The sequence below is a fragment of the Nerophis ophidion genome, linkage group LG05 (genome assembly GCF_033978795.1).
Source record: "Nerophis ophidion isolate RoL-2023_Sa linkage group LG05, RoL_Noph_v1.0, whole genome shotgun sequence".
NCBI classification, from domain to species: Eukaryota; Metazoa; Chordata; class Actinopteri; order Syngnathiformes; family Syngnathidae; genus Nerophis; species Nerophis ophidion.
This window is the reverse complement of record NC_084615.1, coordinates 5,712,352-5,736,669: the sequence shown is the minus strand read 5'-3', so window position 1 is coordinate 5,736,669 and position 24,318 is coordinate 5,712,352. Positions and strand designations below refer to the sequence as shown.

The window sequence follows — 24,318 nt, the reverse complement described above, 5'->3', positions numbered from 1 at the left end:
AATCTCTGGATTGATGAAATTTTGTGCTGATCAGACTTACTGGGGACCCTGGGGGAAAAAGACTTAATATGCTTCATGGGGACCAAATTGAAATAATTTTGCATAATTCACACACATTTGTACGTGACTACTGAGGACCATTAAAACGTTTTTTAAAAATTCAAATGAAATATGACATGATGCTCAGAATACAGCACTACAGCTTTCCTCTTAAAGCAAATCCTGCATCTTCTGTGACATGACTGAAAACTGCTACTTAGCAGGAATGAAGTCGTCTGCAACTCCAACTACCATCTATAGAAGGATGGAAAATTATGAATCATACTTTAAAAAAGGTACTAATGTTTTATAATCATGCTGTATGAAAATATCATCCCCTAAGGAACACTAAACCAGATGTTTTATTTTTGGAAAATATATTAGCTTTAACCAGAGGTGTGGACTCCAGTCACATGACTTGGACTCGAGTCATGAATTTGATGACTTCAGACTTGACTTGCAAGAGACTAGCAACTGGACTTAGACTTTAACATCAATGACTTGTGACTTCACTTGGACTTGAGCCTTTTGACTTGACAAGACTTGCTACTTTCCTCAAAACCCAAAGATTAAAAAGTTATTCAAAGTTATTAGAAAGTCTGTCAGCGTGTGAGCTGTCGGTAAAACATCCGATCAAATTACATCCACGCTGTTTTCATCCAACAGCATTCATCCATCCATCCATCCATCCATTTTCTACCGCTTTTTCCCTTTCGGGGTCGCGGGGGGCGCTGGCGCCTATCTCAGCTACAATCGGGCGGAAGGCGGAGTACACCCTGGACAAGTCGCCACCTCATCACAGGCCCAACACAGATAGACAGACAACATTCACACTCACATTTACACACTAGGGCCAATTTAGTGTTGCCAATCAACCTATCCCCAGGTGCATGTCTTTGGAAGTGGGAGGAAGCCGGAGTACCCGGAGGGAACCCACGCATTCACGGGGAGAACATGCAAACTCCACACAGAAAGATCCAGAGCCTGGATTTGAACCCAGGACTGCAGGACCTTCGTATTGTGAGGCAGACGCACTAACCCCTCTGCCACCGTGAAGCCTGGTTAGGGTTAGGGTTAGGACTTTTTTCCTGTTTCTTAACCGGGTGTCGATCCAAGGCCGGTGGGCCTTCTGGAAGCGACACCCTCCTAGATACTCTGTCATATTTTCAGCTTTTTGTTGCTGACTTCCATTAAATAGAGGGACTTTTTTCCTGTTTCTTAACCGGGTGTCGATCCAAGGCCGGTGGGCCTTCTGGAAGCGACACCCTCCTAGATACTCTGTCATATTTTCAGCTTTTTGTGGCTGACTTCCATTAAATAGAGGGACTTTTTTCATGTTTCTTACCTGGGTGGTGATCCAGGGCCGGTGGGCCTCCTGGAAGGGACACCCTGCTAGACTCTGTCATATTTTCAGCTTTTTCCCCCTGACTTCCATCTCCTATTACACTTATGCCAACAATCCTGACTTTTCCATCCGAGGAGGGCTCCACGCCATTCCGGCCTTGTTACAGGCCGCTCCTCCTTGACACTTTGACAGCATTCATCCGATCAAATTGCAGGACAACCAACAAAGAAGAGCTGTCAAACGATGCGCCTGTGAAAAAAAAAAATGATACCAAAGAGTTTTGTCTGGGTATAAAAACTACGAGTTGGTGATGACAACACCCCTGCTCATGCCAGCAATACCACCATTACATTTGCAGACGACACAACAGTAGTTGGACTCGTTTCTGAGAGGGATGAGTCTGCCTACAGAAATGAAGCGGAGCGGCTGACTGGGTGGTGCAAGGAAAACAACCTGGTCCTTAGCACCACCAAGACGAAGGAGCTGATCATGGATTTCCGGAAGAAAAAAACAATTAACATCCAACCACTGTACATTAACAGGGACTATGTGGAAAGGGTCTCTAACTTCAGGTTCCTGGCCATTCAGATCGAGGAAGACCTGTCGTGGATTATGAACACCTCAGTCACCATCAAAAAAGCACAGGAAAGACTTTACTTTCTGAGACTCCTCAAAAAGAACAATCCGTCTCAAAAACTGCTGGTGTCCTCCTATCGCTGCTCAATAGAGAGTGTGCTGACATACTGCATGTGTGTGGTACGCCAGCTGCACGGTGGCAGAGAGAAATGCACTTCAGAGGGTCAAAAAACTGCCATGAAGATCACTGGCTGCTCTCTCCCCTCCCTAGATGAACTGTACAGTGCCAGGTGCCTCAAAAAGGCCCAAAACATCATAAAGGACCCATCTCACCCTGGACATAAACTTTTTGAACTGATGCCCTCAGGCAGGAGATACAGGACAAAAAAATGCCAGACAAACCGTTTTGAAAACACTTTTTACCCGAGAGCAATAGTGTCGCTGAACACAAGATGACTGTGCATGTGAGCTGTATGCTTGGTATTTTTTATCTATTTATTTATGTTCTTGTGTTTTTTTCACTAAATTAGTTTGGATACAATTTCGTTGTACAATGTACAATGACAAAGATATATTGTATTCTATTCTATTCTAAGAAAAAAGGAATTGCAGTATGCAAAACATGCAGTTCGAAGATTACAGATGGAGACGCAACAACTTCCAACTTCGTTTGACATTTGAAGTTGCACAAACAACGCTAAGTTTTGAATGTAAGCTAACGTTTTGACTAAGTAACATAACTTTTATTTGCTGTGTAGTGAAATCAGTGAGGATGTAAACTCACTGTTAACGTTATAACTCATTGCAAACACGGCAATCTGTTGCGTCCACTGCGGTTCACTACCTTATTCATACTTTTCGTTGAGTGATTTTTTTTTTTAAGCAGGGTTGCATGAGGTACCTACACATAATGTTAAATTAGTGAATGTATCACACACAGTAACGTAACGTTAGACGGCGGTCAGCAGCGCCGCGTATTTTAGCCACCTACAAAGAGACAAACATAGTCAAATAAAGTTCAGTTAAAATGTACACTATATTAACAATATGTGTATATATTGCATAGGGCCCTGACATCTAAAAAGTACAAATTTGTTTGTTGTTTTGTTCATGTATTCGTTATGTTTTTAAACACAAATACAGTACGAGATGAGATCAATGAGATAAGAGAAGAACAGGATAGAAACTGCTGTGGAACTAATTCCAATGCAATGTGCCATGGAAATACATTGTTAACACTTTGGTGCAAATAACACTTGTTTTTTAAAATGTGTAAAGGAATGAGGTAAATGTTTACAAAGACTGGTTGATAGTGCTATTATGAAGTGCAATGTCAGCACTATTTTTTCCCTGCAAATTCAAATTCACTTGTTTTGATGAATAAATACAGCGTTTTAAAAAAAACATACACAATCTGTGTGAATGTATTACTCTGTGGTTAAAAAGACTTGAAAGGACTCAAAACTCCAAATGCAGGACTTGGGACTTTCCAGTCTTGACTCTGGACTTGACTTGAGGGCAAAGGCTTCAGACTTACTTATGACTTGCCAAACAATGACTTGGTCCCACCTCTGGTTTTAAGTAAGGATGGATACAGAATACAGTACTATTAATGGTTGAACTTTTTTTAAATGATTAACGTCCTTTAAAAAGGTTCACCCTTTAGGGGACCTGTTTTTTTGTCCCCATACCGCCAGAGGTCCCCTACAGGTGACTGTGTAAACAGAGCGATGTCCACATTAAGGCAGCATTGCCAGAACACACACACACACACACACACACACACACACACAATGCTGCAAATGAGGTTCCACACAGCCTGAGACAATCAGTGCCAGCAATTACAAAACAACTGAAAATCCACTATGGCCGCCTTTTGTGTGCCTTGATGCAATGTTGTTGATTGTCTCGTTACTGTGTTTACATCTACTGGACACATACACACGCACGCGCACACACACACAAACACAAACACACACCAACACGCACACGCACAGTGTAGATGTCATTGGCAGGCATTGATCGACCAATGAGGCGCTGCTATTGATAAGTTATATCCGCTTACACTGCATTCATATAAGCAGATAGAAAGAGGAGAAACGTAGTCTTAGAGAAAAATGTTATTTAAAACATTTGTACGCACGTACAACACTTAAGACTTTCAGTAAATCAGTCTGCGGAATGAAACGATGGAAATAATTAAGCAAATAAAACAAACAATGTGCTAATATGATCCACTTCAAGAAACTATTCCATATGTTTACAAAGTACAAAGAAGAAGATAAACATTCTGAATTTATCTCAACCATCCATTCATTTTCAAAATAATCTCACTCATCTAACTGTAGGATATATAACTTACTGCACCGAGTATTATTCATTTATGTATTTTATTGTGATTACTTATGGAGTATATTGTGAATACATTGAGAACAGGAAGTTAACAAAAGTTTGAGCAACTGTGATGTAAAAGAAAAGGGGTAGGATTAAATAAGCTCTGCTTCTTCCTACTCCTTTTCCATCATGTTGTATGCATGCATGTGTGATGCATCATGTTGTATGCATGCATGTGTGATGCATCATGCTGTATGCATGCATGTGTGATGCATCATGTTTGCATGCATGCATGTGTGATGTATCATGTTTGCATGCATGCATGTGTGATGTATCATGTTTGCATGCATGCATGTGTGATGTATCATGTATGCATGTGTGATGCATCATGTTGTATGCAGGCATGCATGTGTGATGCATCATGTTGTATGCATGCATGCATGTGTGATGCATCATGTTGTATGCATGCATGTGTGATGCATCATGTTGTATGCATGCATGTGTGATGCATCATGTTGTATGCATGCATGTGTGATGCATCATGTTTGCATGCATGCATGTGTGATCTATCATGTTTGCATGCATGCATGTGTGATGTATCATGTTTGCATGCATGCATGTGTGATCTATCATGTTTGCATGCATGCATGTGTGATGTATCATGTTTGCATGCATGCATGTGTGATGTATCATGTTTGCATGCATGCATGTGTGATGTATCATGTTTGCATGCATGCATGTGTGATGTATCATGTATGCATGTGTGATGCATCATGTTGTATGCATGCATGCATGTGTGATGCATCATGTTGTATGCATGCATGCATGTGTGATGCATCATGTTGTATGCATGCATGTGTGATGCATCATGTTGTATGCATGCATGTGTGATGCATCATGTTGTATGCATGCATGTGTGATGCATCATGTTGTATGCATGCATGTGTGATGCATCATGTTGTATGCATGCATGTGTGATGCATCATGTTGTATGCATGCATGTGTGATGCATCATGTTGTATGCATGCATGTGTGATGCATCATGTTGTATGCATGGATGTGTGATGCATCATGCTGTATGCATGCATGTGTGATGCATCATGCTGTATGCATGCATGTGTGATGCATCATGTATGCATGCATGTGTGATGCATCATGTTGTATGCATGCATGTGTGATGCATCATGTTGTATGTATGCATGTGTGATGCATCATGTTGTATGCATGCATGCATGTGTGATGCATCATGCTGTATGCATGCATGTGTGATGCATCATGTTGTATGCTTGAATGTTCCAAATAAAGTCAAACTCAAATTTACAACCATTTTTGTTCACGTTGGGAAAAAAGAAAAAATCCTCAAAAGTGTCTGAGTATGTTTGGCATCCTGGCAATTGGATATGTATGGAACCAAGTCAAGTGAATTGAATTATTTTTGTATAGCGATTTTTCTTGAGCGACTCTAAGCGCTTTTGTAACCTATACGTGCTACAAAGCAGTGCAATAAATATATATATATATAGGGTGTTATGGGCTAGGAACAGAAGACTAGTTTCAACTCGTAGAGAGAGGCAGAGCTTGAATTGTAGTTTGGTTGACAGTGTGTATTAGAGAATTAGTGATAGACAGCAGATATATACACACACCATGAGTTGAATGGCCATTCAACATGAAAGCAATTTAAAGAGAAAACACAAGTACTATATACATATATACGATTCCATTTAAACTAATCAGTGTCTCTGGATCTTGTTTAAATCTCAGTTCAGATAATAGTTCTTGGGTAAAAAAAGGATGGCAGTACAGTCATGTGCTGCAGGTAAAGTGAGAATTGTAAAGGGTTGGCTGGAGAGTCTCCTACCAGCCCAGACAGAGCAGGTGGTGCTCAGCTTCCTGGCTGGAATCTTCCAAAACCGATCCTTGGACTAGGTGATTATTTTCCTTAGCTCGCCATCAAAAAGAGAAGCCTGGCCTGTGTAAGAGCCAGAACCATTCTTATACATCCATGTGTACACAAATCTTCATTAAATAACACTAAATTGCTTTATCTAGTATTCATAATATATTATCCAACAATATACCATCAAGTATTCATAATATATTATTCAATAATATATTATCAAGTATTCATAATAAATATTCAATCATTTGTAATTCTTTCCTCAATATTGTACAATATAAATCAATAAACAAATCAGAATCACAATATGCAATAAAATGCTAAAATAAGCATTAGCAGCATAATTATGACCAACACAAAGCAGTCAGTGCACTAAATGTGCTTATTATCTAAACCAGGGGTGCCCATTACGTCGATCGCGAGCTACCAGTCGACCGCGGGGGGTGTGTCAGTCGATCTCAGGCCAGGCTTTTAAAAAAAATAGACCTAAAAATGAGTGATCATCAATCTTCACCAAGACGTCACTTAAATGACATTCACGGTACCGGAGGGTCTTGTGAGATGACGCTGGCTGCTGCAAGATCATTATTATTAAAAATGACCGAGAGGAAGATGAGAAACACTTTTTATTTCAACAGACTCTCGCGCCGTACCTTCCGTCAAAACTCTAAAGGCCGACTGCACATTTCCTATCTTCACAATAAAAGCCCTGCTTCATGCTGCCTGCGCTAACTAAATACAGAGTCTCGGAAAACTGGCGTGCACAAGCGATCCCTCAGAAAGCTGACGTGCACATCACTTGTGCACGCCAGCTTTCCGAGACTCTTATTTAGTTAGCGCAGGCAGCATGAAGCAGGGCTTTTATTGTGAAGATAGGAAATGTGCAGTCGGCCTTTAGAGTTTTGACGGAAGGGACGGCGCGAAAGTCTGTTGAAATAAAAAGTGTTTCTCGCCTTCCTCTCTGTCATTTTTTCATAATAATGAACTGGCAGCAGCCAGCGTCATCTCACAAGACCCTCGGGTGCCGTGAATGTCAATCAAGCAAGCTACGGAATTTGCCGCCAATGTTTTTCTTGTAAAGTGTATGGAAGCTGGATGAACTAGATGCCAAAAACCAACCACTTTCATGTGGTATTGTACAGAAAGGACAACTTTTTTTCTCCTCCATTTGAAAATGTGGGCGTTATCATCATTACTGTCTGATTCCAATCAATGCAATTCATCAGAATCAGGTAATACACCAACTTATATTCTTGTCTTTGTGAAAGAAAGACATCTATATGTGTTACACATGCTTGTATTATCATTAAACACATTTAACTTGTTTACAAAAATGTCTCTTTCATAAATAAATAAATATAAATGATATATATAAATGAGGTAGATCCCCTCAAGTTGGTCAATTGAAAAGTAGCTCGCCTGCAGAAAAAGTGTGGGCACCCCTGATCTAAACACATAAATGTACATTCAATACACAAATATGATCATTAGTTGAAGTCATAAACCTTTTATGAGGAGGATTGAGAATATTCCAGAAAGATGTTGCAAAGAACAAAGATGCTATTGTCATAAATATGGACTCACCAACTCAGCTTCTACAGTCAAATAAAGCTTCATGACAAAGAATCCGGCGCTGGAAGTCGGCTCTATAAAGTTACAAAATAGGCATGTAGTTTAAAAAACCGTCCGCACAATATTTCAGGTGAAAACAAGGTTTAAAAACTAACCTCCAGCAGAAATGTAATCGATGTCTCATGTCCTGTCTCCTGGCTACTTCCTGCTATCGGCTTATAAGCACCGCCAATTGGACCGCGGCGGTCACGTGACAAGGGAGGAGTGCGCCGAGTTGCCAAAGATTAACTACCGGTATATGCCTACAGCTGATTGGACTGTGGCCGTCACGTGACTAGGAAGTGCGCAAAGAGTAAATAGAAAGACAAGAGCTTAATAGTCTCCGCGATTGTATTTGACACCTGCGTTACACTTTCCATAGTGAAAGCCAATATCTAAGTTCCATTTAAAGCAGTGTGGGTGGCACTGGGAGCAGGTGGGTAAAGTGTCTTGCCCAAAGACACAACGGCAATGACTAGGATGGCGGAAGCGGGGATCGAACTTGGAACCCTCAAGTAGCTGGCACGGCCACTCTACCAACCGAGCTATACCGAGTATTTGCTGAAAATAACTTGCTTCATGAGAGCCAATATTATTTTAAAAGCCTTGGAATGAGCAGGAGAGGTCACCTTCAACACCTCCTGTTAGCCTTCACCTGTCACATGCAACCTTACACTTTTCTTATTTCATGCATCTCGCATTCAAAAGGGAGTAGTGACAGGTAGCTTTCATACAAAAGCCAAAAGCAGTGAAGTTGTAAGTTGTGTAAATGGCAAATCAATCAATCATCCCATCCATCCATTTTCTACCGCTTATTCCCTTTCGGGGTCGCGGGGGGCGCTGGCGCCTATCTCAGCTACAATCGGGCGGAAGGCGGGGTACACCCTGGACAAGTCGCCACCTCATCGCAGGGCCAACACAGATAGACAGACAACATTTACACTCACATTCACACACTAGGGCCAATTTAGTGTTGCCAATCAACCTATCCCCAGGTGCATGTCTTTGGAAGTGGGAGGAAGCCGGAGTACCCGGAGGGAACCCACGCATTCACGGGGAGAACATGCAAACTCCACACAATCAATCAATGTTTATTTATATAGTCCCAAATCACAAATGTCTCAAAGGACTGCACAAATCATTACGACTACAACATCCTCGGAAGAACCCACAAAAGGGCAAGGAAAACTCACACCCAGTGGGCAGGGAGAATTCACATCCAGTGGGACGCCAGTGACAATGCTGACTATGAGAAACCTTGGAGAGGACCTCAGATGTGGGCAACCCCCCCCCCCCTCTAGGGGACCGAAAGCAATGGATGTCGAGCGGGTCTAACATGATACTGTGAAAGTTCAATCCATAGTGGCTCCAACACAGCCGCGAGAGTTCAGTTCAAAGCGGATCCAAGACAGCAGCGAGAGTCCCGTCCACAGGAAACCATCTCAAGCGGATCAGCAGCGTAGAGATGTCCCCAACCGATACAGGCGAGCGGTCCATCCTGGGTCCCGACGAGCGGTCCATCCTGGGTCTCGACTCTGGACAGCCAGTACTTCATCCATGGTCATCGGACCGGACCCCCTCTACAAGGGAGGGGGGGACATAGGAGAAAGAAAAGAAGCGGCAGATCAACTGGTCTAAAAAGGAGGTCTATTTAAAGGCTAGAGTATACAGATGAGTAAATAAAAACAGAATACAATGATTGGCAACTTGAATAGACTGCAAAGACAAAATACTTAACCTTCAGACTGGTAAACTTTGTTATTTTTTGCAAATATTAGCTCATTTGGAATTTGATGCCTGCAACATGTTTAGAAAAAGCTGGCACAAGTGGCAAAAACAACTGAGAAAAGCTGAGGAATGCTCATCAAACACTTATCAGGAACATCCCACAGTTGAACAGGCTAATTGGGAACAGGTGGGTGCCATGATTGGCTATAAAAGCAGCTTTCATGAAGTGCTCAGTCGTTCACAATCAAGGACAGGGCGAGGGTCACCACTTTGTCAACAAATGCCTGAGCAAATTGTTTAAGCACAACATTTCTCAAACAGCTATTGCCAGGAATTTAGGGATTTCACCAGCTACACTCCGTAATATCAATAAAAGGTTCAGAGAATCTGGAAAAATCACAGACTGAAAACCAACATTGTATGCCCGTAACCTTCGACCCCTCAGGCGGTACTGCATCAAAAAGCGACATCAGTGTGTAAAGGAAATCATCACATGGGCTCAGGAACACTTCAGAAAACCACAGTCAGTAACTACAGTTGGTCGCTTGATCTGTCGGTGCAAGTTAAAACTCTACTATGCAAAGCGAAAGCCATATATCAACAACACCCAGAAACGCCGACAGCTTCGCTGGGAGCCCGAGCTCATCTAAAATGGTCTGACGCAAAGTCCAAAGGTCACACTTCAAATTGTTTTTAGAAACTGTGGACGTCCTGTCCAAAGAGGACAAGAACAATCCGGATTTGGTATCGGTTCGATAAGTACATTTGTAGTATCATCCAAAATGTATGTAAATTATCTAAACAAGAGAAGAATACGTGATTATTGCATTTTAACAGAAGTGTAGATACAACATGTTGAAACTGAAAATAAGCAGATATTAGCAGTACATGAAAAAGTGGATTAATAATAATATTTTACAGTTTGTCCTTTATACGGCTGACAAAACAATAAGTGTATAAATGACACAATATGTTACTGCATATGTCAGCAGACTAATTAGGCGCCTTTGTTTCTTTACTTACTACTAAAAGACAAGTTGTCTAGTATGTTCAACATTTTATTTAAGGCAGGGGTGCCCACACTTTTTCTGCAGGCGAGCTACTTTTCAATTGACCAACTCGAGGGGATCTACCTCATTTATATATATCATTTATATTTATTTATTTATGAAGGAGACATTTTTGTAAACAAGTTAAATGTGTTTAATGATAATACAAGCATGTGTAACACATATAGATGTCTTTCTTTCACAAAGACAAGAATATAAGTTGGTGTATTACCTGATTCTGATGACTTGCATTGATTGGAATCAGACAGTAATGATGATAACGCCCACATTTTCAAATGGAGGAGAAAAAAAGTTGTCCTTTCTGTACAATACCACATGAAAGTGGTTGGTTTTTGGCATCTAATTCATCCAGCTTCCATACACTCGACAAGAAAAACATTGGCGGCAAATTCCGTAGCTTGCTTGATTGACATTCACGGCACCCGAGGGTCTTGTGAGATGACGCTGGCTGCTGCCAGTTCATTATTATGAAAAAATGACAGAGAGGAAGGCGAGAAACACTTTTTATTTCAACAGACTTTCGCGCCGTCCCTTCCGTCAAAACTCTAAAGGCCGACTGGACATTTCCTATCTTCACAATAAAAGCCCTGCTTCATGCTGCCTGCGCTAACAAAATAAGAGTCTCGGAAAGCTGGCGTGCACAAGTGATGTGCACGCCAGCTTTCTGAGGGATCGCTTGTGCACGCCAGTTTTCCGAGACTCTGTATTTAACATGCCCCCACTTATGACTAGTGGATGGTATATATGTGTGAAATGTCCCTGGATTTAACCCAAAAATGCGCTAAAAGGAGTAAAACATTCCCTGCAGGCAACAGGTCCTCCTCCTCACATCTCACACACGCAGGAAACCCCCTAAATCTGATCAAGCGACCCCCCCCCCCGCCACCTCAACACCACCCCTCCCACGCCAAAACTGACATCTTTTGTTGCCATGGCGACCGTGCTTCCAAGGTAACTGCAAGACGGAAAAGTGGTGTGCTTGTGTGCGTGCGTGCGTGCGTGCGTGCGTGTGTGTGTGTGTGTGTGTGCGTGTGTGTGCGTGAGCAGAGTGACAAACACCTCCGCTGTGTGCTTTTTCGCCAGCGTAGCCGGCGGCACATGAAGGCACCAGACGGGCCGAGGCACACCTGATGACTACTTGGATGAAACTTTATCCCTTGAGACTATTTCTTCCTTTAGGAAAAAAAAACAACAACAACCTGTTAATTGTGTGTTGCAGCGGCCATGATTGCTCCGTGCATATTTTAGTGCATTTTTAAAAATGCTGACATGCACATTTTTCCGGTGAGGAAAAGCCAGCAATGTACACACTCCGGACTTCAGACTCCCTGGATGACACAAAGTTACATCTTTTTACAAAATGTACACTAATGTTATGATTATTGTTATTATTGTAGTGTGGAAGGGAATTAAACACTCTGATGAGCTAGTACCTCATATATTTATATAGCACTTTTCTCTAGTGATTCAAAGCGCTTTTACATAGTGAAACCCGATATCTAAGTTATATTTAAAGCAGTGTGGGTGTCACTGGGAGCAGGTAAGTGAAGTGTCTTGCCCAAGGACACAACGGCAGTGACTGGGACTGCGGAAGCGGGAATCGAACCTGGAACCATCAAGTTGCTGGAACGCTCCACTCTACCAACCGAGCTATGCCGCACATGACACATGCATACATGTTATTGTGTGTGTGTGTGTGTGTTTTCTTGTATTTCTACCCTTCTTGAGACATGAACAAGGAAAAGTTTCGTCCATATGAGGACCTGTGAACAAGTTAGGACTAAAATCATGGTCCTAATTTGGAAAAATCATCACATCTAATGGAGAGCCAAATACCAGAGTCCATGAACATTGCTCCAAAGTCAGGATTTTTTGTTGTTGATTTAATGCGCATGCAAAAGTAAATATATATATGTGTGTATAATAAATACTTGAATTTTTGTGAATTTCAGGGAATTACAGCTATATATATATATATATATATATATATATATATATATATATATATATATATATATATATATATATATGTTGTAAATACAAATCTTTATATATCTAGAAAGGGTGGTCCTAAAGAGGTAGGCATTTTCTTCCGGTCTCAAGAAGGTAACAATACAAAAATGCTTTTGTGTGTACGTGTACATGTGCGCGTGTGCGTGTGTGTGTGTGTGTGTGTGTGTGTTTTTGTATTTCTACCCTTCTTGAGACATGAACAAGGAAAAGTTTCGTCCATATGAGGACCTGTGAACAAGTTAGGACTAAAATCATGGTCCTAATTTGGAAAAATCATCACATCTAATGGAGAGCCAAATACCAGAGTCCATGAACATTGCTCCAAAGTCAGGATTTTTTGTTGTTGATTTAATGCGCATGCAAAAGTAAATATATATATGTGTGTATAATAAATACTTGAATTTTTGTGAATTTCAGGGAATTACAGCTATATATATATATATATATATATATATATATATATATATATATATATATATATATATATATATATATGTTGTAAATACAAATCTTTATATATCTAGAAAGGGTGGTCCTAAAGAGGTAGGCATTTTCTTCCGGTCTCAAGAAGGTAACAATACAAAAATGCTTTTGTGTGTACGTGTACATGTGCGCGTGTGCGTGTGTGTGTGTGTGTGTGTGTGTGTTTTTGTATTTCTACCCTTCTTGAGACATGAACAAGGAAAAGTTTCGTCCATATGAGGACCTGTGAACAAGTTAGGACTGAAATCATGGTCCTAATTTGGAAAAATCATCACATCTAATGGAGAGCCAAAAACCAGAGTCCATGAACATTGTTCCAAAGTCAGGATTTTTTGTTGTTGATTTAATGCGCATGCAAAGGTAAATATATATATGTGTGTATAATAAATACTTGAATTTTTGTGAATTTCAGGGAATTACAGCTATATATATATATATATATATATATATATATATATATATATATATATATGTTGTAAATACAAATCTTTATATATCTAGAAAGGGTGGTCCTAAAGAGGTAGGCATTTTCCTCCGGTCTCAAGAAGGTAACAATACAAAAATGTTTTTGTGTGTACGTCTACGTGTCCGCGCGTGTGTGTGTGTGTGTGTGTGTGTGTGTTTTCTTGTATTTCTACCCTTCTTGAGAAATGAACAAGGAAAAGTTTCGTCCATATGAGGACCTGTGAACAAGTTAGGACTGAAATCATGGTCCTAATTTGGAAAAATCATCACATCTAATGGAGAGCCAAAAACCAGAGTCCATGAACATTGCTCCAAAGTCAGGATTTTTTGTTGTTGATTTAATGCGCATGCAAAAGTAAATATATATATATATATGTGTGTATAATAAATACTAGAATTTTTGTGAATTTCAGGGAATTACAGCTATATATATATATATATATATATATATATATATATATATATATATATATATATATATATATGTGTTGTAAATACAAATCTTTATATATCTAGAAAGGGTGGTCCTAAAGAGGTAGGCATTTTCCTCCGGTCTCAAGAAGGTAACAACACAAAAATGTTTTTGTGTGTACGTGTACGTGTGCGCGCGTGTGTGTGTGTGTGTGTGTGTGTGTGTGTGTGTGTGTGTTTTCTTGTATTTCTACCCTTCTTGAGACATGAACAAGGAAAAGTTTCGTCCATATGAGGACCTCTGAACAAGTTAGGACTGAAATCATGGTCCTAATTTGGAAAAATCATCACATCTAATGGAGAGCCAAATACCAAAGTCCATGAACATTGCTCCAAAGTCAGGATTTTTTGTTGTTGATTTAATGCGCATGCAAAAGTAAATATTGACAGGTGCAAAGGCAGCAATATATGATCAAACAAGACGGCAGCTAATGAAAGACATCCCTACTCATCCCCGAAAAAAGAGCTGACTCTATAATTTCCGGTGCTGACGTAAGACAACCCGCGTCCCATATGTGACCATAGGATGAACAAATACACTACGCTACTAAGACTATAGAGGCCAGTCTGCCATCGGCCTTAAGCACATTACAAAGAAAAACAAAAAATAAATATCTCATTTGCACCCCTGCTGGTGAAATCTATCGATGAGGGTGGTCCCAAAAAGGAGGGATTATTCAAATTGACTGTGTGTCGCTTTTAAAAGTGCGCCCCCGCTGGTCAACTATGAAATAACAAGTGTGTGTAAGAAATAGACAATGTGCCCCCTTTGGCCAACACATAATTAAACATGTTTTTATGAACATGTATATGGAGACATACTGTAATAACTCGAAGTAAATAATGAAGATAAAAAAACCAAGTACAAACATAAAAATTTTAAAATAAAATATAAAATAAAAGCTTAACTTGTTTAGATTTGCATATTATATGTATATATATATATATATATATATATATATATATATATATATATATATATATATGTGTGTGTATAATAAATACTTGAATTTTTGTGAATTTCAGGGAATTACAGCTATATATATATATATATATATATATATATATATACATATATATGTTGTAAATACAAATCTTTATAAGGTAACAATACAAAAATGTTTTTGTGTGTATGTGTACGTGTGTGCGCGTGTGTGTGTGTGTGTGTGCGTGTGTGTGTGTGTGTGTGTGTGTGTGTGTGTGTGTGTGTGTGTGTGTGTGTTGCATGGGCATGAATGGAGTGACAATAGTTTTTTAAAGTGCACAATATTATAAGGTGGCTTGTGTTAATGGAGATGATTGTAAGACATGCATGCGGCATTGTCGCGTGTGTGTGTGTGTGTGTGTTGCATGGGCATGAATGGAGTGACAATAGTGTTTTAAAGTGCACAATATTATAAGGTGGCTTGTGTTAATGGAGATGATTGTAAGACATGCATGTGGAATTGTCGCGCGTGTGTGAGTGTGTGTGTGTGTGTGTGTGTGTGTGTGCGTGTGTGTGTGTGTGTGTGTGTGTGTGTGTGTGTGTGTGTTGCATGGGCATGAATGGAGTGACAATAGTGTTTTAAAGTGCACAATATTATAAGGTGGCTTGATGATTGTAAGACATGCATGCAGCATTGTCGCGTGTGTGTGTGTGTGTGTGTGTGTGTGTGTGTGTGTTGCATGGGCATGAATGGAGTGACAATAGTGTTTTAAAGTGCACAATATTATAAGGTGGCTTGTGTTAATGGAGATGATTGTAAGACATGCATGTGGAATTGTCGCGCGTGTGTGAGTGTGTGTGTGTGTGTGTGTGTGTGTGTGCGTGTGTGTGTGTGTGTGTGTGTGTGTGTGTGTGTGTTGCATGGGCATGAATGGAGTGACAATAGTGTTTTAAAGTGCACAATATTATAAGGTGGCTTGATGATTGTAAGACATGCATGCAGCATTGTCGCGTGTGTGTGTGTGTGTGTGTGTGTTGCATGGGCATGAATGGAGTGACAATAGTGTTTTAAAGTGCACAATATTATAAGGTGGCTTGTGTTAATGGAGATGATTGTAAGACATGCATGTGGAATTGTCGCGCGTGTGTGCGTGTGTGTGTGTGTGTGTGTGTGTGTGTGTGTGTGTTGCATGGGCATGAATGGAGTGACAATAGTGTTTTAAAGTGCACAATATTATAAGGTGGCTTGTGTTAATGGAGATGATTGTAAGACATGCATGCGGCATTGTCGCGCGTGTGTGAGTGTGTGTGTGTGTGTGTGTGTGTGTGTGTGTGTGTGTGTGTGTGTGTGTGTGTGTGTGTGTGCGTGTGTAGTCCCTCACCCCTGGACGGCCTCCTCTGCTTGGTCTGCATGGTCAGTGTGCCCACCACAGCCCCCATGATTGCCACGTCGTCGTGGAAACGAAGGCACCAGTCTGTATGCTGAAGTCTGGATGTGTTTCGTCACGTGTTGGGACGACACACACACACACACACACACTCACACACACACACACACACACACCTACACACGCACACACACGCGACCACACTTTTTCTCTACTCTCATCCTATCCCTATCCCCCTTTTCTCTCTCCTCCTCTCTGGAAAGCAGCTCTTAGGCTTTCTAACACTCCATCTCTTCCCCTCGCTCCTCCTCTTTCTCCTCTCTCACTGCCATCTCTCTCTCTCTCTCCTGCAACCCTCTTTGGGGGTCTCTCTCCTCGCTCTCCTCCCCTCAAGGAAGTTCATTGACTGAATAACAATTGCATGGAAGACAAGGCTCCACCAATCAGTGGGAAAGTTCCATTTCACACTCAAACATGACAAATATGCAAATGAGCGCAGACTCGCAAGAGGATTTAGGAGTGAAAACGGATTACAGAGCGAAGTTATGCGTCTCTTCCTGTTTTGTTGCGGGGAGGGGGACAAGGCCGCACTTTCATCCATCATCAACACGCCGCATCCATCATGCCAGCGTGATGGAGGGACGCTAGGAGAAGGACGGCCAGCTGGCCAGATGAGCTCTGGAGGCAGGAAGGAAGGAGAGTAAGAGAGATTGTCAGCAGGACAGGAGCTTAGAGGAGGGACGAGGCAGCGGGGAGAGATTAGGAGAGGCCAGGGATTGCCAAGGAGTGAGATATCTAATGGAGGAGTAATAGAAGGATGAAGACAAGTGTGGGATAAAAGTGGGGGAGGGGATGAAAGTGCACTTGAATTAGGAGCCCATCGATGCCAACAAGGTCTTACGTTCAAGAAGACAAATCGGACGGAAGGATGACGGTGTTGACCTTAGACATGTTTTAAGTAGATGCAGCGTTGGCTGCTGTGACGCGAGAAATTAGGCCGCCATCTTGAAGTGGTGACAAGGAGCCGGCGGGCAACTTAAACTGACAGTTGACAGGTAGAAAACAAAGATGCTAAACTGACAGTTGACAGGTAGAAAACAAAGACGCTAAAGTGACAGTTGACAGGTAGAAAACAAAGATGCTAAACTGACAGTTGACAGGTAGAAAACAAAGATGCTAAACTGACAGTTGACAGGTAGAAAACAAAGACGCTAAACTGACAGTTGACAGGTAGAAAACAAAGATGCTAAACTGACAGTTGACAGGTAGAAAACAAAGATGCTTAACTGACAGTTGACAGGTAGAAAACAAAGATGCTTAACTGACAGTTGACAGGTAGAAAACAAATATGCTAAACTGACAGTTGACAGGTAGAAAACAAAGACGCTAAACTGACAGTTGACAGGTAGAAAACAAAGATGCTAAACTGACAGTTGACAGGTAGAAAACAAAGATGCTAAACTGACAGTTGACAGGTAGAAAACAAAGACGCTAAACTGACAGTTGACAGGTAGAAAACAAAGATGCTAAACTGACAGTTGACAGGTAGAAAACAAAGATGCTAAAGTGACAGTTGACATGTTGAAAACAAAGATACTAAAGTGACAGTTGACAGGTAGAAAACAAAGATGCTAAAGTGACAGTTGACAGGTAGAAAACAAAGATGCTAAACTGACAGTTGGCAGGTAGAAAACAAAGATGCTAAAGTGACAGTTGACAGGTAGAAAACAAAGATGCTTAACTGACAGTTGACAGGTAGAAAACAAAGATGCTAAACTGATAGTTGACAGGTAGAAAACAAAGACGCTAAACTGACAGTTGACAGGTAGAAAACATAGATGCTAAACTGACAGTTGACAGGTAGAAAACAAAGACGCTAAACTGACAGTTGACAGGTAGAAAATAAAGATGCTAAACTGACAGTTGACAGGTGGAAAACAAAGATGCTAAACTGACAGTTGACAGGTAGAAAACAAAGATGCTAAACTGACAGTTGACAGGTAGAAAACAAAGATGCTAAACTGACAGTTGACAGGTAGAAAACAAAGATGCTAAAGTGACAGTTGACAGGTAGAAAACAAAGATGCTAAAGTGGCAGTTGACAGGTTGAAAACAAAGATGCTAAAGTGACGGTTGACAGGTAGAAAACAAAGATGCTAAACTGACAGTTGACAGGTAGAAAACAAAGATGCTAAACGGACAGTTGACAGGTAGAAAACAAAGATGCTAAACTGACAGTTGACAGGTAGAAAACAAATATGCTAAACTGACAGTTGACGGGTAGAAAACAAAGATGCTAAACTGACAGTTGACAGGTAGAAAACAAAGATGCTAAAGTGACAGTTGACAGGTAGAAAACATAGATGCTAAAGGGACAGTTGACAGGTAGAAAACAAAGATGCTAAACTGACAGTTGACAGGTTGAAAACAAAGATGCTAAACTGACAGTTGACAGGTAGAAAACAAAGATGCTAAACTGACAGTTGACAGGTAGAAAACAAAGACGCTAAACTGACAGTTGACAGGTAGAAAACAAAGATGCTAAACTGACAGTTGACAGGTAGAAAACAAAGATGCTAAACTGACAGTTGACAGGTAGAAAACAAAGATGCTAAAGTGACAGTTGAGAGGTAGAAAACAAAGATGCTAAACTGACAGTTGACAGGTAGAAAACAAAGATGCTAAACTGACAGTTGACAGGTAGAAAACAAAGATGCTAAAGTGACAGTTGACAGGTAGAAAACAAAGATGCTAAAGTGGCAGTTGACAGGTTGAAAACAAAGATGCTAAAGTGACGGTTGACAGGTAGAAAACAAAGATGCTAAACTGACAGTTGACAGGTAGAAAACAAAGATGCTAAACTGACAGTTGACAGGTAGAAAACAAAGATGCTAAACTGACAGTTGACAGGTAGAAAACAAAGATGCTAAACTCACAGTTGACAGGTAGAAAACAAAGATGCTAAACTGACAGTTGACAGGTAGAAAACAAAGACGCTAAACTGACAGTTGACAGGTAGAAAACAAAGATGCTAAACGGACAGTTGACAGGTAGAAAACAAAGATGCTAAACTGACAGTTGACAGGTAGAAAACAAAGATGCTAAACTGACAGTTGACAGGTAGAAAACAAAGATGCTAAACTGACAGTTGACAGGTAGAAAACAAAGATGCTAAACTGACAGTTGACAGGTAGAAAACAAAGATGCTAAACTGACAGTTGAGAGGTAGAAAACAAAGATGCTAAACTGACAGTTGACAGGTAGAAAACAAAGATGCTAAACTGACAGGTGACAGGTAGAAAACAAAGATGCTAAACTGACAGTTGACAGGTAGAAAACAAAGATGCTAAACTGACAGTTGACAGGTAGAAAACAAAGATGCTAAACTGACAGTTGACAGGTAGAAAACAAAGATGCTAAACTGACAGTTGACAGGTAGAAAACAAAGATGCTAAACTGACAGTTGACAGGTAGAAAACAAAGATGCTAAACTGACAGTTGACAGGTAGAAAACAAAGACGCTAAACTGACAGTTGACAGGTAGAAAACAAAGACGCTAAACTGACAGTTGACAGGTAGAAAACAAAGATGCTAAACTGACAGTTGACAGGTAGAAAACAAAGATGCTGAACTGACAGTTGACAGGTAGAAAACAAAGATGCTGAACTGACAGTTGACAGGTAGAAAACAAAGATGCTAAACTGACGGTTGACAGGTAGAAAACAAAGATGCTAAGCTGACAGTTGACAGGTAGAAAACAAAGATGCTAAACTGACAGTTGACAGGTAGAAAACAAAGATGCTAAAGTGACAGTTGACAGGTTGAAAACAAAGATGCTTAAGTGACAGTTGACAGGTAGAAAACAAATATGCTTAACTGACAGTTGACAGGTAGAAAACAAAGATGCTAAACTGACAGTTGACAGGTAGAAAACAAATATGCTAAACTGACAGTTGACAGGTAGAAAACAAAGATGCTAAACTGACAGTTGACAGGTAGAAAACAAAGATGCTAAACTGACAGTTGACAGGTAGAAAACAAAGATGCTAAACTGACAGTTGACAGGTAGAAAACAAAGATGCTAAAGTGACAGTTGACAGGTAGAAAACAAAGATGCTAAAGTGACAGTTGACAGGTAGAAAACAAAGATGCTAAACTGACAGTTGACAGGTAGAAAACAAAGATGCTAAAGTGACAGTTGACAGGTAAAACACAAAGATGGTGTTCAGCGTTTTCTTGCTCAAATGAGCAGACTGTTGAAAATAGGAATCGGGGGATTACTGTCAGGCTTGCCACTGACAGTTTGTTTGTGTTTTAGTTTTTCCTCTGTGTGTTTAGTATTTACTGTTTTTAGTTCCTGTCAGCGCTCTTATTTTGTCTGTTTCCTGTTTTTTTCCCTGTGCGCTGTTTTACCCTCAGCTGCGACTTATTGGCACCTGGCTACACCTGGTGTCAATCAGCCCTCTCCTATTTGTACCTGCTTTGTCTTCCAGTCAGTGCTGGATTATTGTCATGTCGATGTCGCTCTTGTCGTTGCTACCTGTCATGTCGTGTCGTGTCATGTCTTGTCAAGGCAGTGTTGCGGTAAGCTTTATTTGATCGCAGTTTTTAGCTTACTGCCTTTTGTTCTCTGCTTCCAAGTTTGTTTACATATTACATGTACGACTTCTGTTTCTTGGTCGATACCTGCTAGCTTCCACGTTAGGTCTTTTTGTTCTTGCTAGCTTCCATGCTAATTCTCATTTATTTTGTAGTTCCCATGTTAGCTCTCTTTGTTATCCGCCTCGTGCAAGCTTTGTGTTAGGACCCTTTTGTTTATTCTAGTTCTAATATTTTAATTAAATAATGTTTTCCTGTTCAATGCCTGCCTCCGTTTCTGCATCTTGGGGTTCATCACAAACTAACTCTGACAATTACTTTTCACAAGTAAGATTTAACATGAACGTACTATTGGTTGTATTTTGTGAAAAAAATATTACCATATTGTATACAGTTCTCTGCAAACCTATGAAATGTTCTATTTTGTCTTCATTATTTTGTCAGATTTGATCTAATTTCATACTGTATGTGTGTTTATGTGTGCGTACACATAAAAAACATAACAAATACATGAACATAACAATGGACAGAGTTGTACTTTTTAGATGTCAAGGCCCGATGCAACATGTACACATATTCTTAATTTAGTATACATTTTAACTGACCTTTACTTGACTATGTTTGTCTTGTTGTAAGTGACTAAAATACGCAATGCTGCTGACCGCCGCCTAACGTTATGTTACTGTGTGTGATACATTCACTAGCGTGACGTTATGTGTAGGTACCTCATGCAACCCTGCTTAAAAAAAAAATAACTTGACAAAAAGTATGAATAAGGTAGCGAACTGCAGTGGATGCAACAGATTGCCGTGTTTGCAATGACGTTATAACCATAGACATCTTATAAGTAGACGCAGCATTGGCTGCTGTGACGCAAGAAGTGGTGACGAGGAGCCGGGGGGGGGGGGGGGGGGGGGAGGCAGCCTAAACTGACAGTTGACAGGTAGAAAACAAAGATGGTGTTCAGCGTTTTCCTGCTCTACTGAGCGGACTGTTGAAAATAGGAATCGGGGGATTACTTTTCACAAGTAAGATTTAACATGAACGTACTATTGGTTGTATTTTGTGAAAAGAATATTACCATAATGTATATAGTTCTCTGCAAACCTATGAAATGTTCTATTTTGTCTTCATTATTTTGTCAGATTTGATCTAATTTCATACTGTATGTGTGTTTATGTGTGCGTACACATAAAAAACATAACAAATACATGAACATAACAATGAACAGAGTTGTACTTTTTAGATGTCAAGGCCCGATGCAACATGTACACATATTCTTAATTTAGTATACATTTTAACTGACCTTTACTTGACTATGTTTGTCTTGTTGTAGGTGACTAAAATACGCAATGCTGCTGACCGCCGCCTAACGTTATGTTACTGTGTGTGATACATTCACTAGCGTAACGTTATGTGTAGGTACCTCATGCAACCCTGCTTAAAAAAAAAAATAACTTGACAAAAAGTATGAATAAGGTAGCGAACAGCAGTGGATGCAACAGATTGCCGTGTTTGCAATGACGTTATAACCATAGACATCTTATAAGTAGACGCAGCATTGGCTGCTGTGACGCAAGAAGTGGTGATGAGGAGCCGGGGGGCAGCCTAAACTGACCGTTGACAGGTAGAAAACAAAGATGGTGTTCAGCGTTTTCCTGCTCTAATGAGCGGACTGTTGAAAATAGGAATCGGGGGATTACTTTTCACAAGTACGACATGAAGGCGCGAAACAGTTTTTTTATTTCAATAGACTTCGCGCCGTACCTGCTGTCAAAACTCTAAAGACCGAGCACACAGTTCCTGTCTTCATAATCAAAGCCCTGCTACATCCTGCCTGGGCTAACAAAATAAGAGTCTCAGAAAGCTGTCGTGCACAAGCTACGGAGTTTGCCGTCAATGTATTTCTTGTAAAGTGTATGAAAAAAAAGAGTATGGCAGCTGGACAAATAAAATGCCAGAAAACAACCACTTTCAAATTCCAAATGGCTCGTTTGAGGGAAGTGTGAAAGAAAGAAAGATTATTTCATAAATGTATCCGCCATGCTTCCACGGTTTGATGTCAATCAATCAATCAATCAATCAATGTTTACTTATATAGCCCTAAATCAAAGTGTCTCAAAGGGCTGCACAAGCCACAACGACACCCTCGGTTTGGATCCCACATCAGGGCAAGGAAAAACTCAACACAGTAACATTTGCAGACCCCAAATAGACAACAGAAAGTATCGGTAGGTAAGGCAAGTTGGTTTTGCATAATATGTCCCCTTTAATTATATTGAAGTGAAGTAGTGATTTTTTTGGGGGCCACCTGGTGGTTATGATAATATGTAGCTCATGGCGAAGTGAATTGAATAATACGGACACTTTTGTTACTGGATACTTTCTCATAAGTTTCTGTCTTGAAGACATTGTACCTGTTAGTAATATGCAACTACAATTACCTGATACTAGCTCACATTGACACATTTCTTGTTTTAGACTGTAATCTTGTTCAATAAAAGACACTTATTACATATGTATAGCTTGTGTTATTGTTTGCTTAGCTAATGTGTAGTTGTTAGCTTGTATCAGCCTGTAGCCTACCATGTTTACCATTTGTAAACTTCTTAACTAAAAAAGACCAATCTGGCAAGTTTATTGGAGGACATAGCGGATATTTTAGATGCAGGCCGATGTCATCTGATGCTTGTTGGCCCGCAGACTATTGTTGGAAAACAAACAACAGTGAGAATGTCAATAATAAAAAAAGAGCAAAAAAATCTGAAAATGATGATATATAAAATATGTATATACATATGTATATATATACGTCTATATATGTATATGTATAAAATATATATATATATACATATATATATGAATATATATATATATATATATATATATACACACACACATGTGTATGTGTATACATGTCTATATATGTATATGTCTAAAAATATATATATACACACATATTTATATGTATACATATATGTGTGTATGTAATTATCTATAAATGTATATGTATGTATATATGTATATATATGTGTATATACATATGTATTCGTATATACATATATATACACATTTAAATATATATATATACATATGTATATGTTTGTATATATTTACATATATACATATATATGTTTATATGTATTTTATATATATGTATATATATATGTCTATATATGTATATGTCTAAAAATATATATACACACATATTTATATGTATATATGTATATATGTATATATATCTATATGTATATGTCTATATATGTATAAAAAATATATACATATATATGTATATATATATATATATATGTTTATATATGTATATGTCTAAAAATATATATATACACACATATTTATATGTATGTAAATAT

General features: G+C 39.7%; 1 protein-coding gene across 5 annotated transcripts in view; it reads right to left on the bottom strand.

Moving 5' to 3' along the window:
- The window catches only part of LOC133552547 (Kv channel-interacting protein 1), a 110,297-nt gene that overhangs the window by 55,817 nt on the left and 30,162 nt on the right, over window positions 1-24,318 (bottom strand). The window contains exons 1-3 of one of the 5 annotated variants that reach the window (XM_061899785.1): window positions 7,922-8,016; window positions 7,779-7,840; window positions 6,156-6,266 (exon numbers count right to left, since the gene is read on the bottom strand). The exons of 1 other annotated variant lie outside the window; for it this stretch is intronic. Coding sequence is in view for 2 of the 4 variants with exons in the window: in XM_061899782.1 (XP_061755766.1) it covers window positions 1,385-1,445 (61 nt within the window). In the remaining 2 variants the exon portion in view is untranslated. Of the gene's footprint in view, window positions 1-1,384; window positions 1,852-6,155; window positions 6,267-7,778; window positions 7,841-7,921; window positions 8,017-16,342; window positions 16,522-24,318 lie in introns of those variants that run through there. 3 more of the 5 variants (XM_061899787.1, XM_061899784.1, XM_061899782.1) reach the window with 3 other exon arrangements.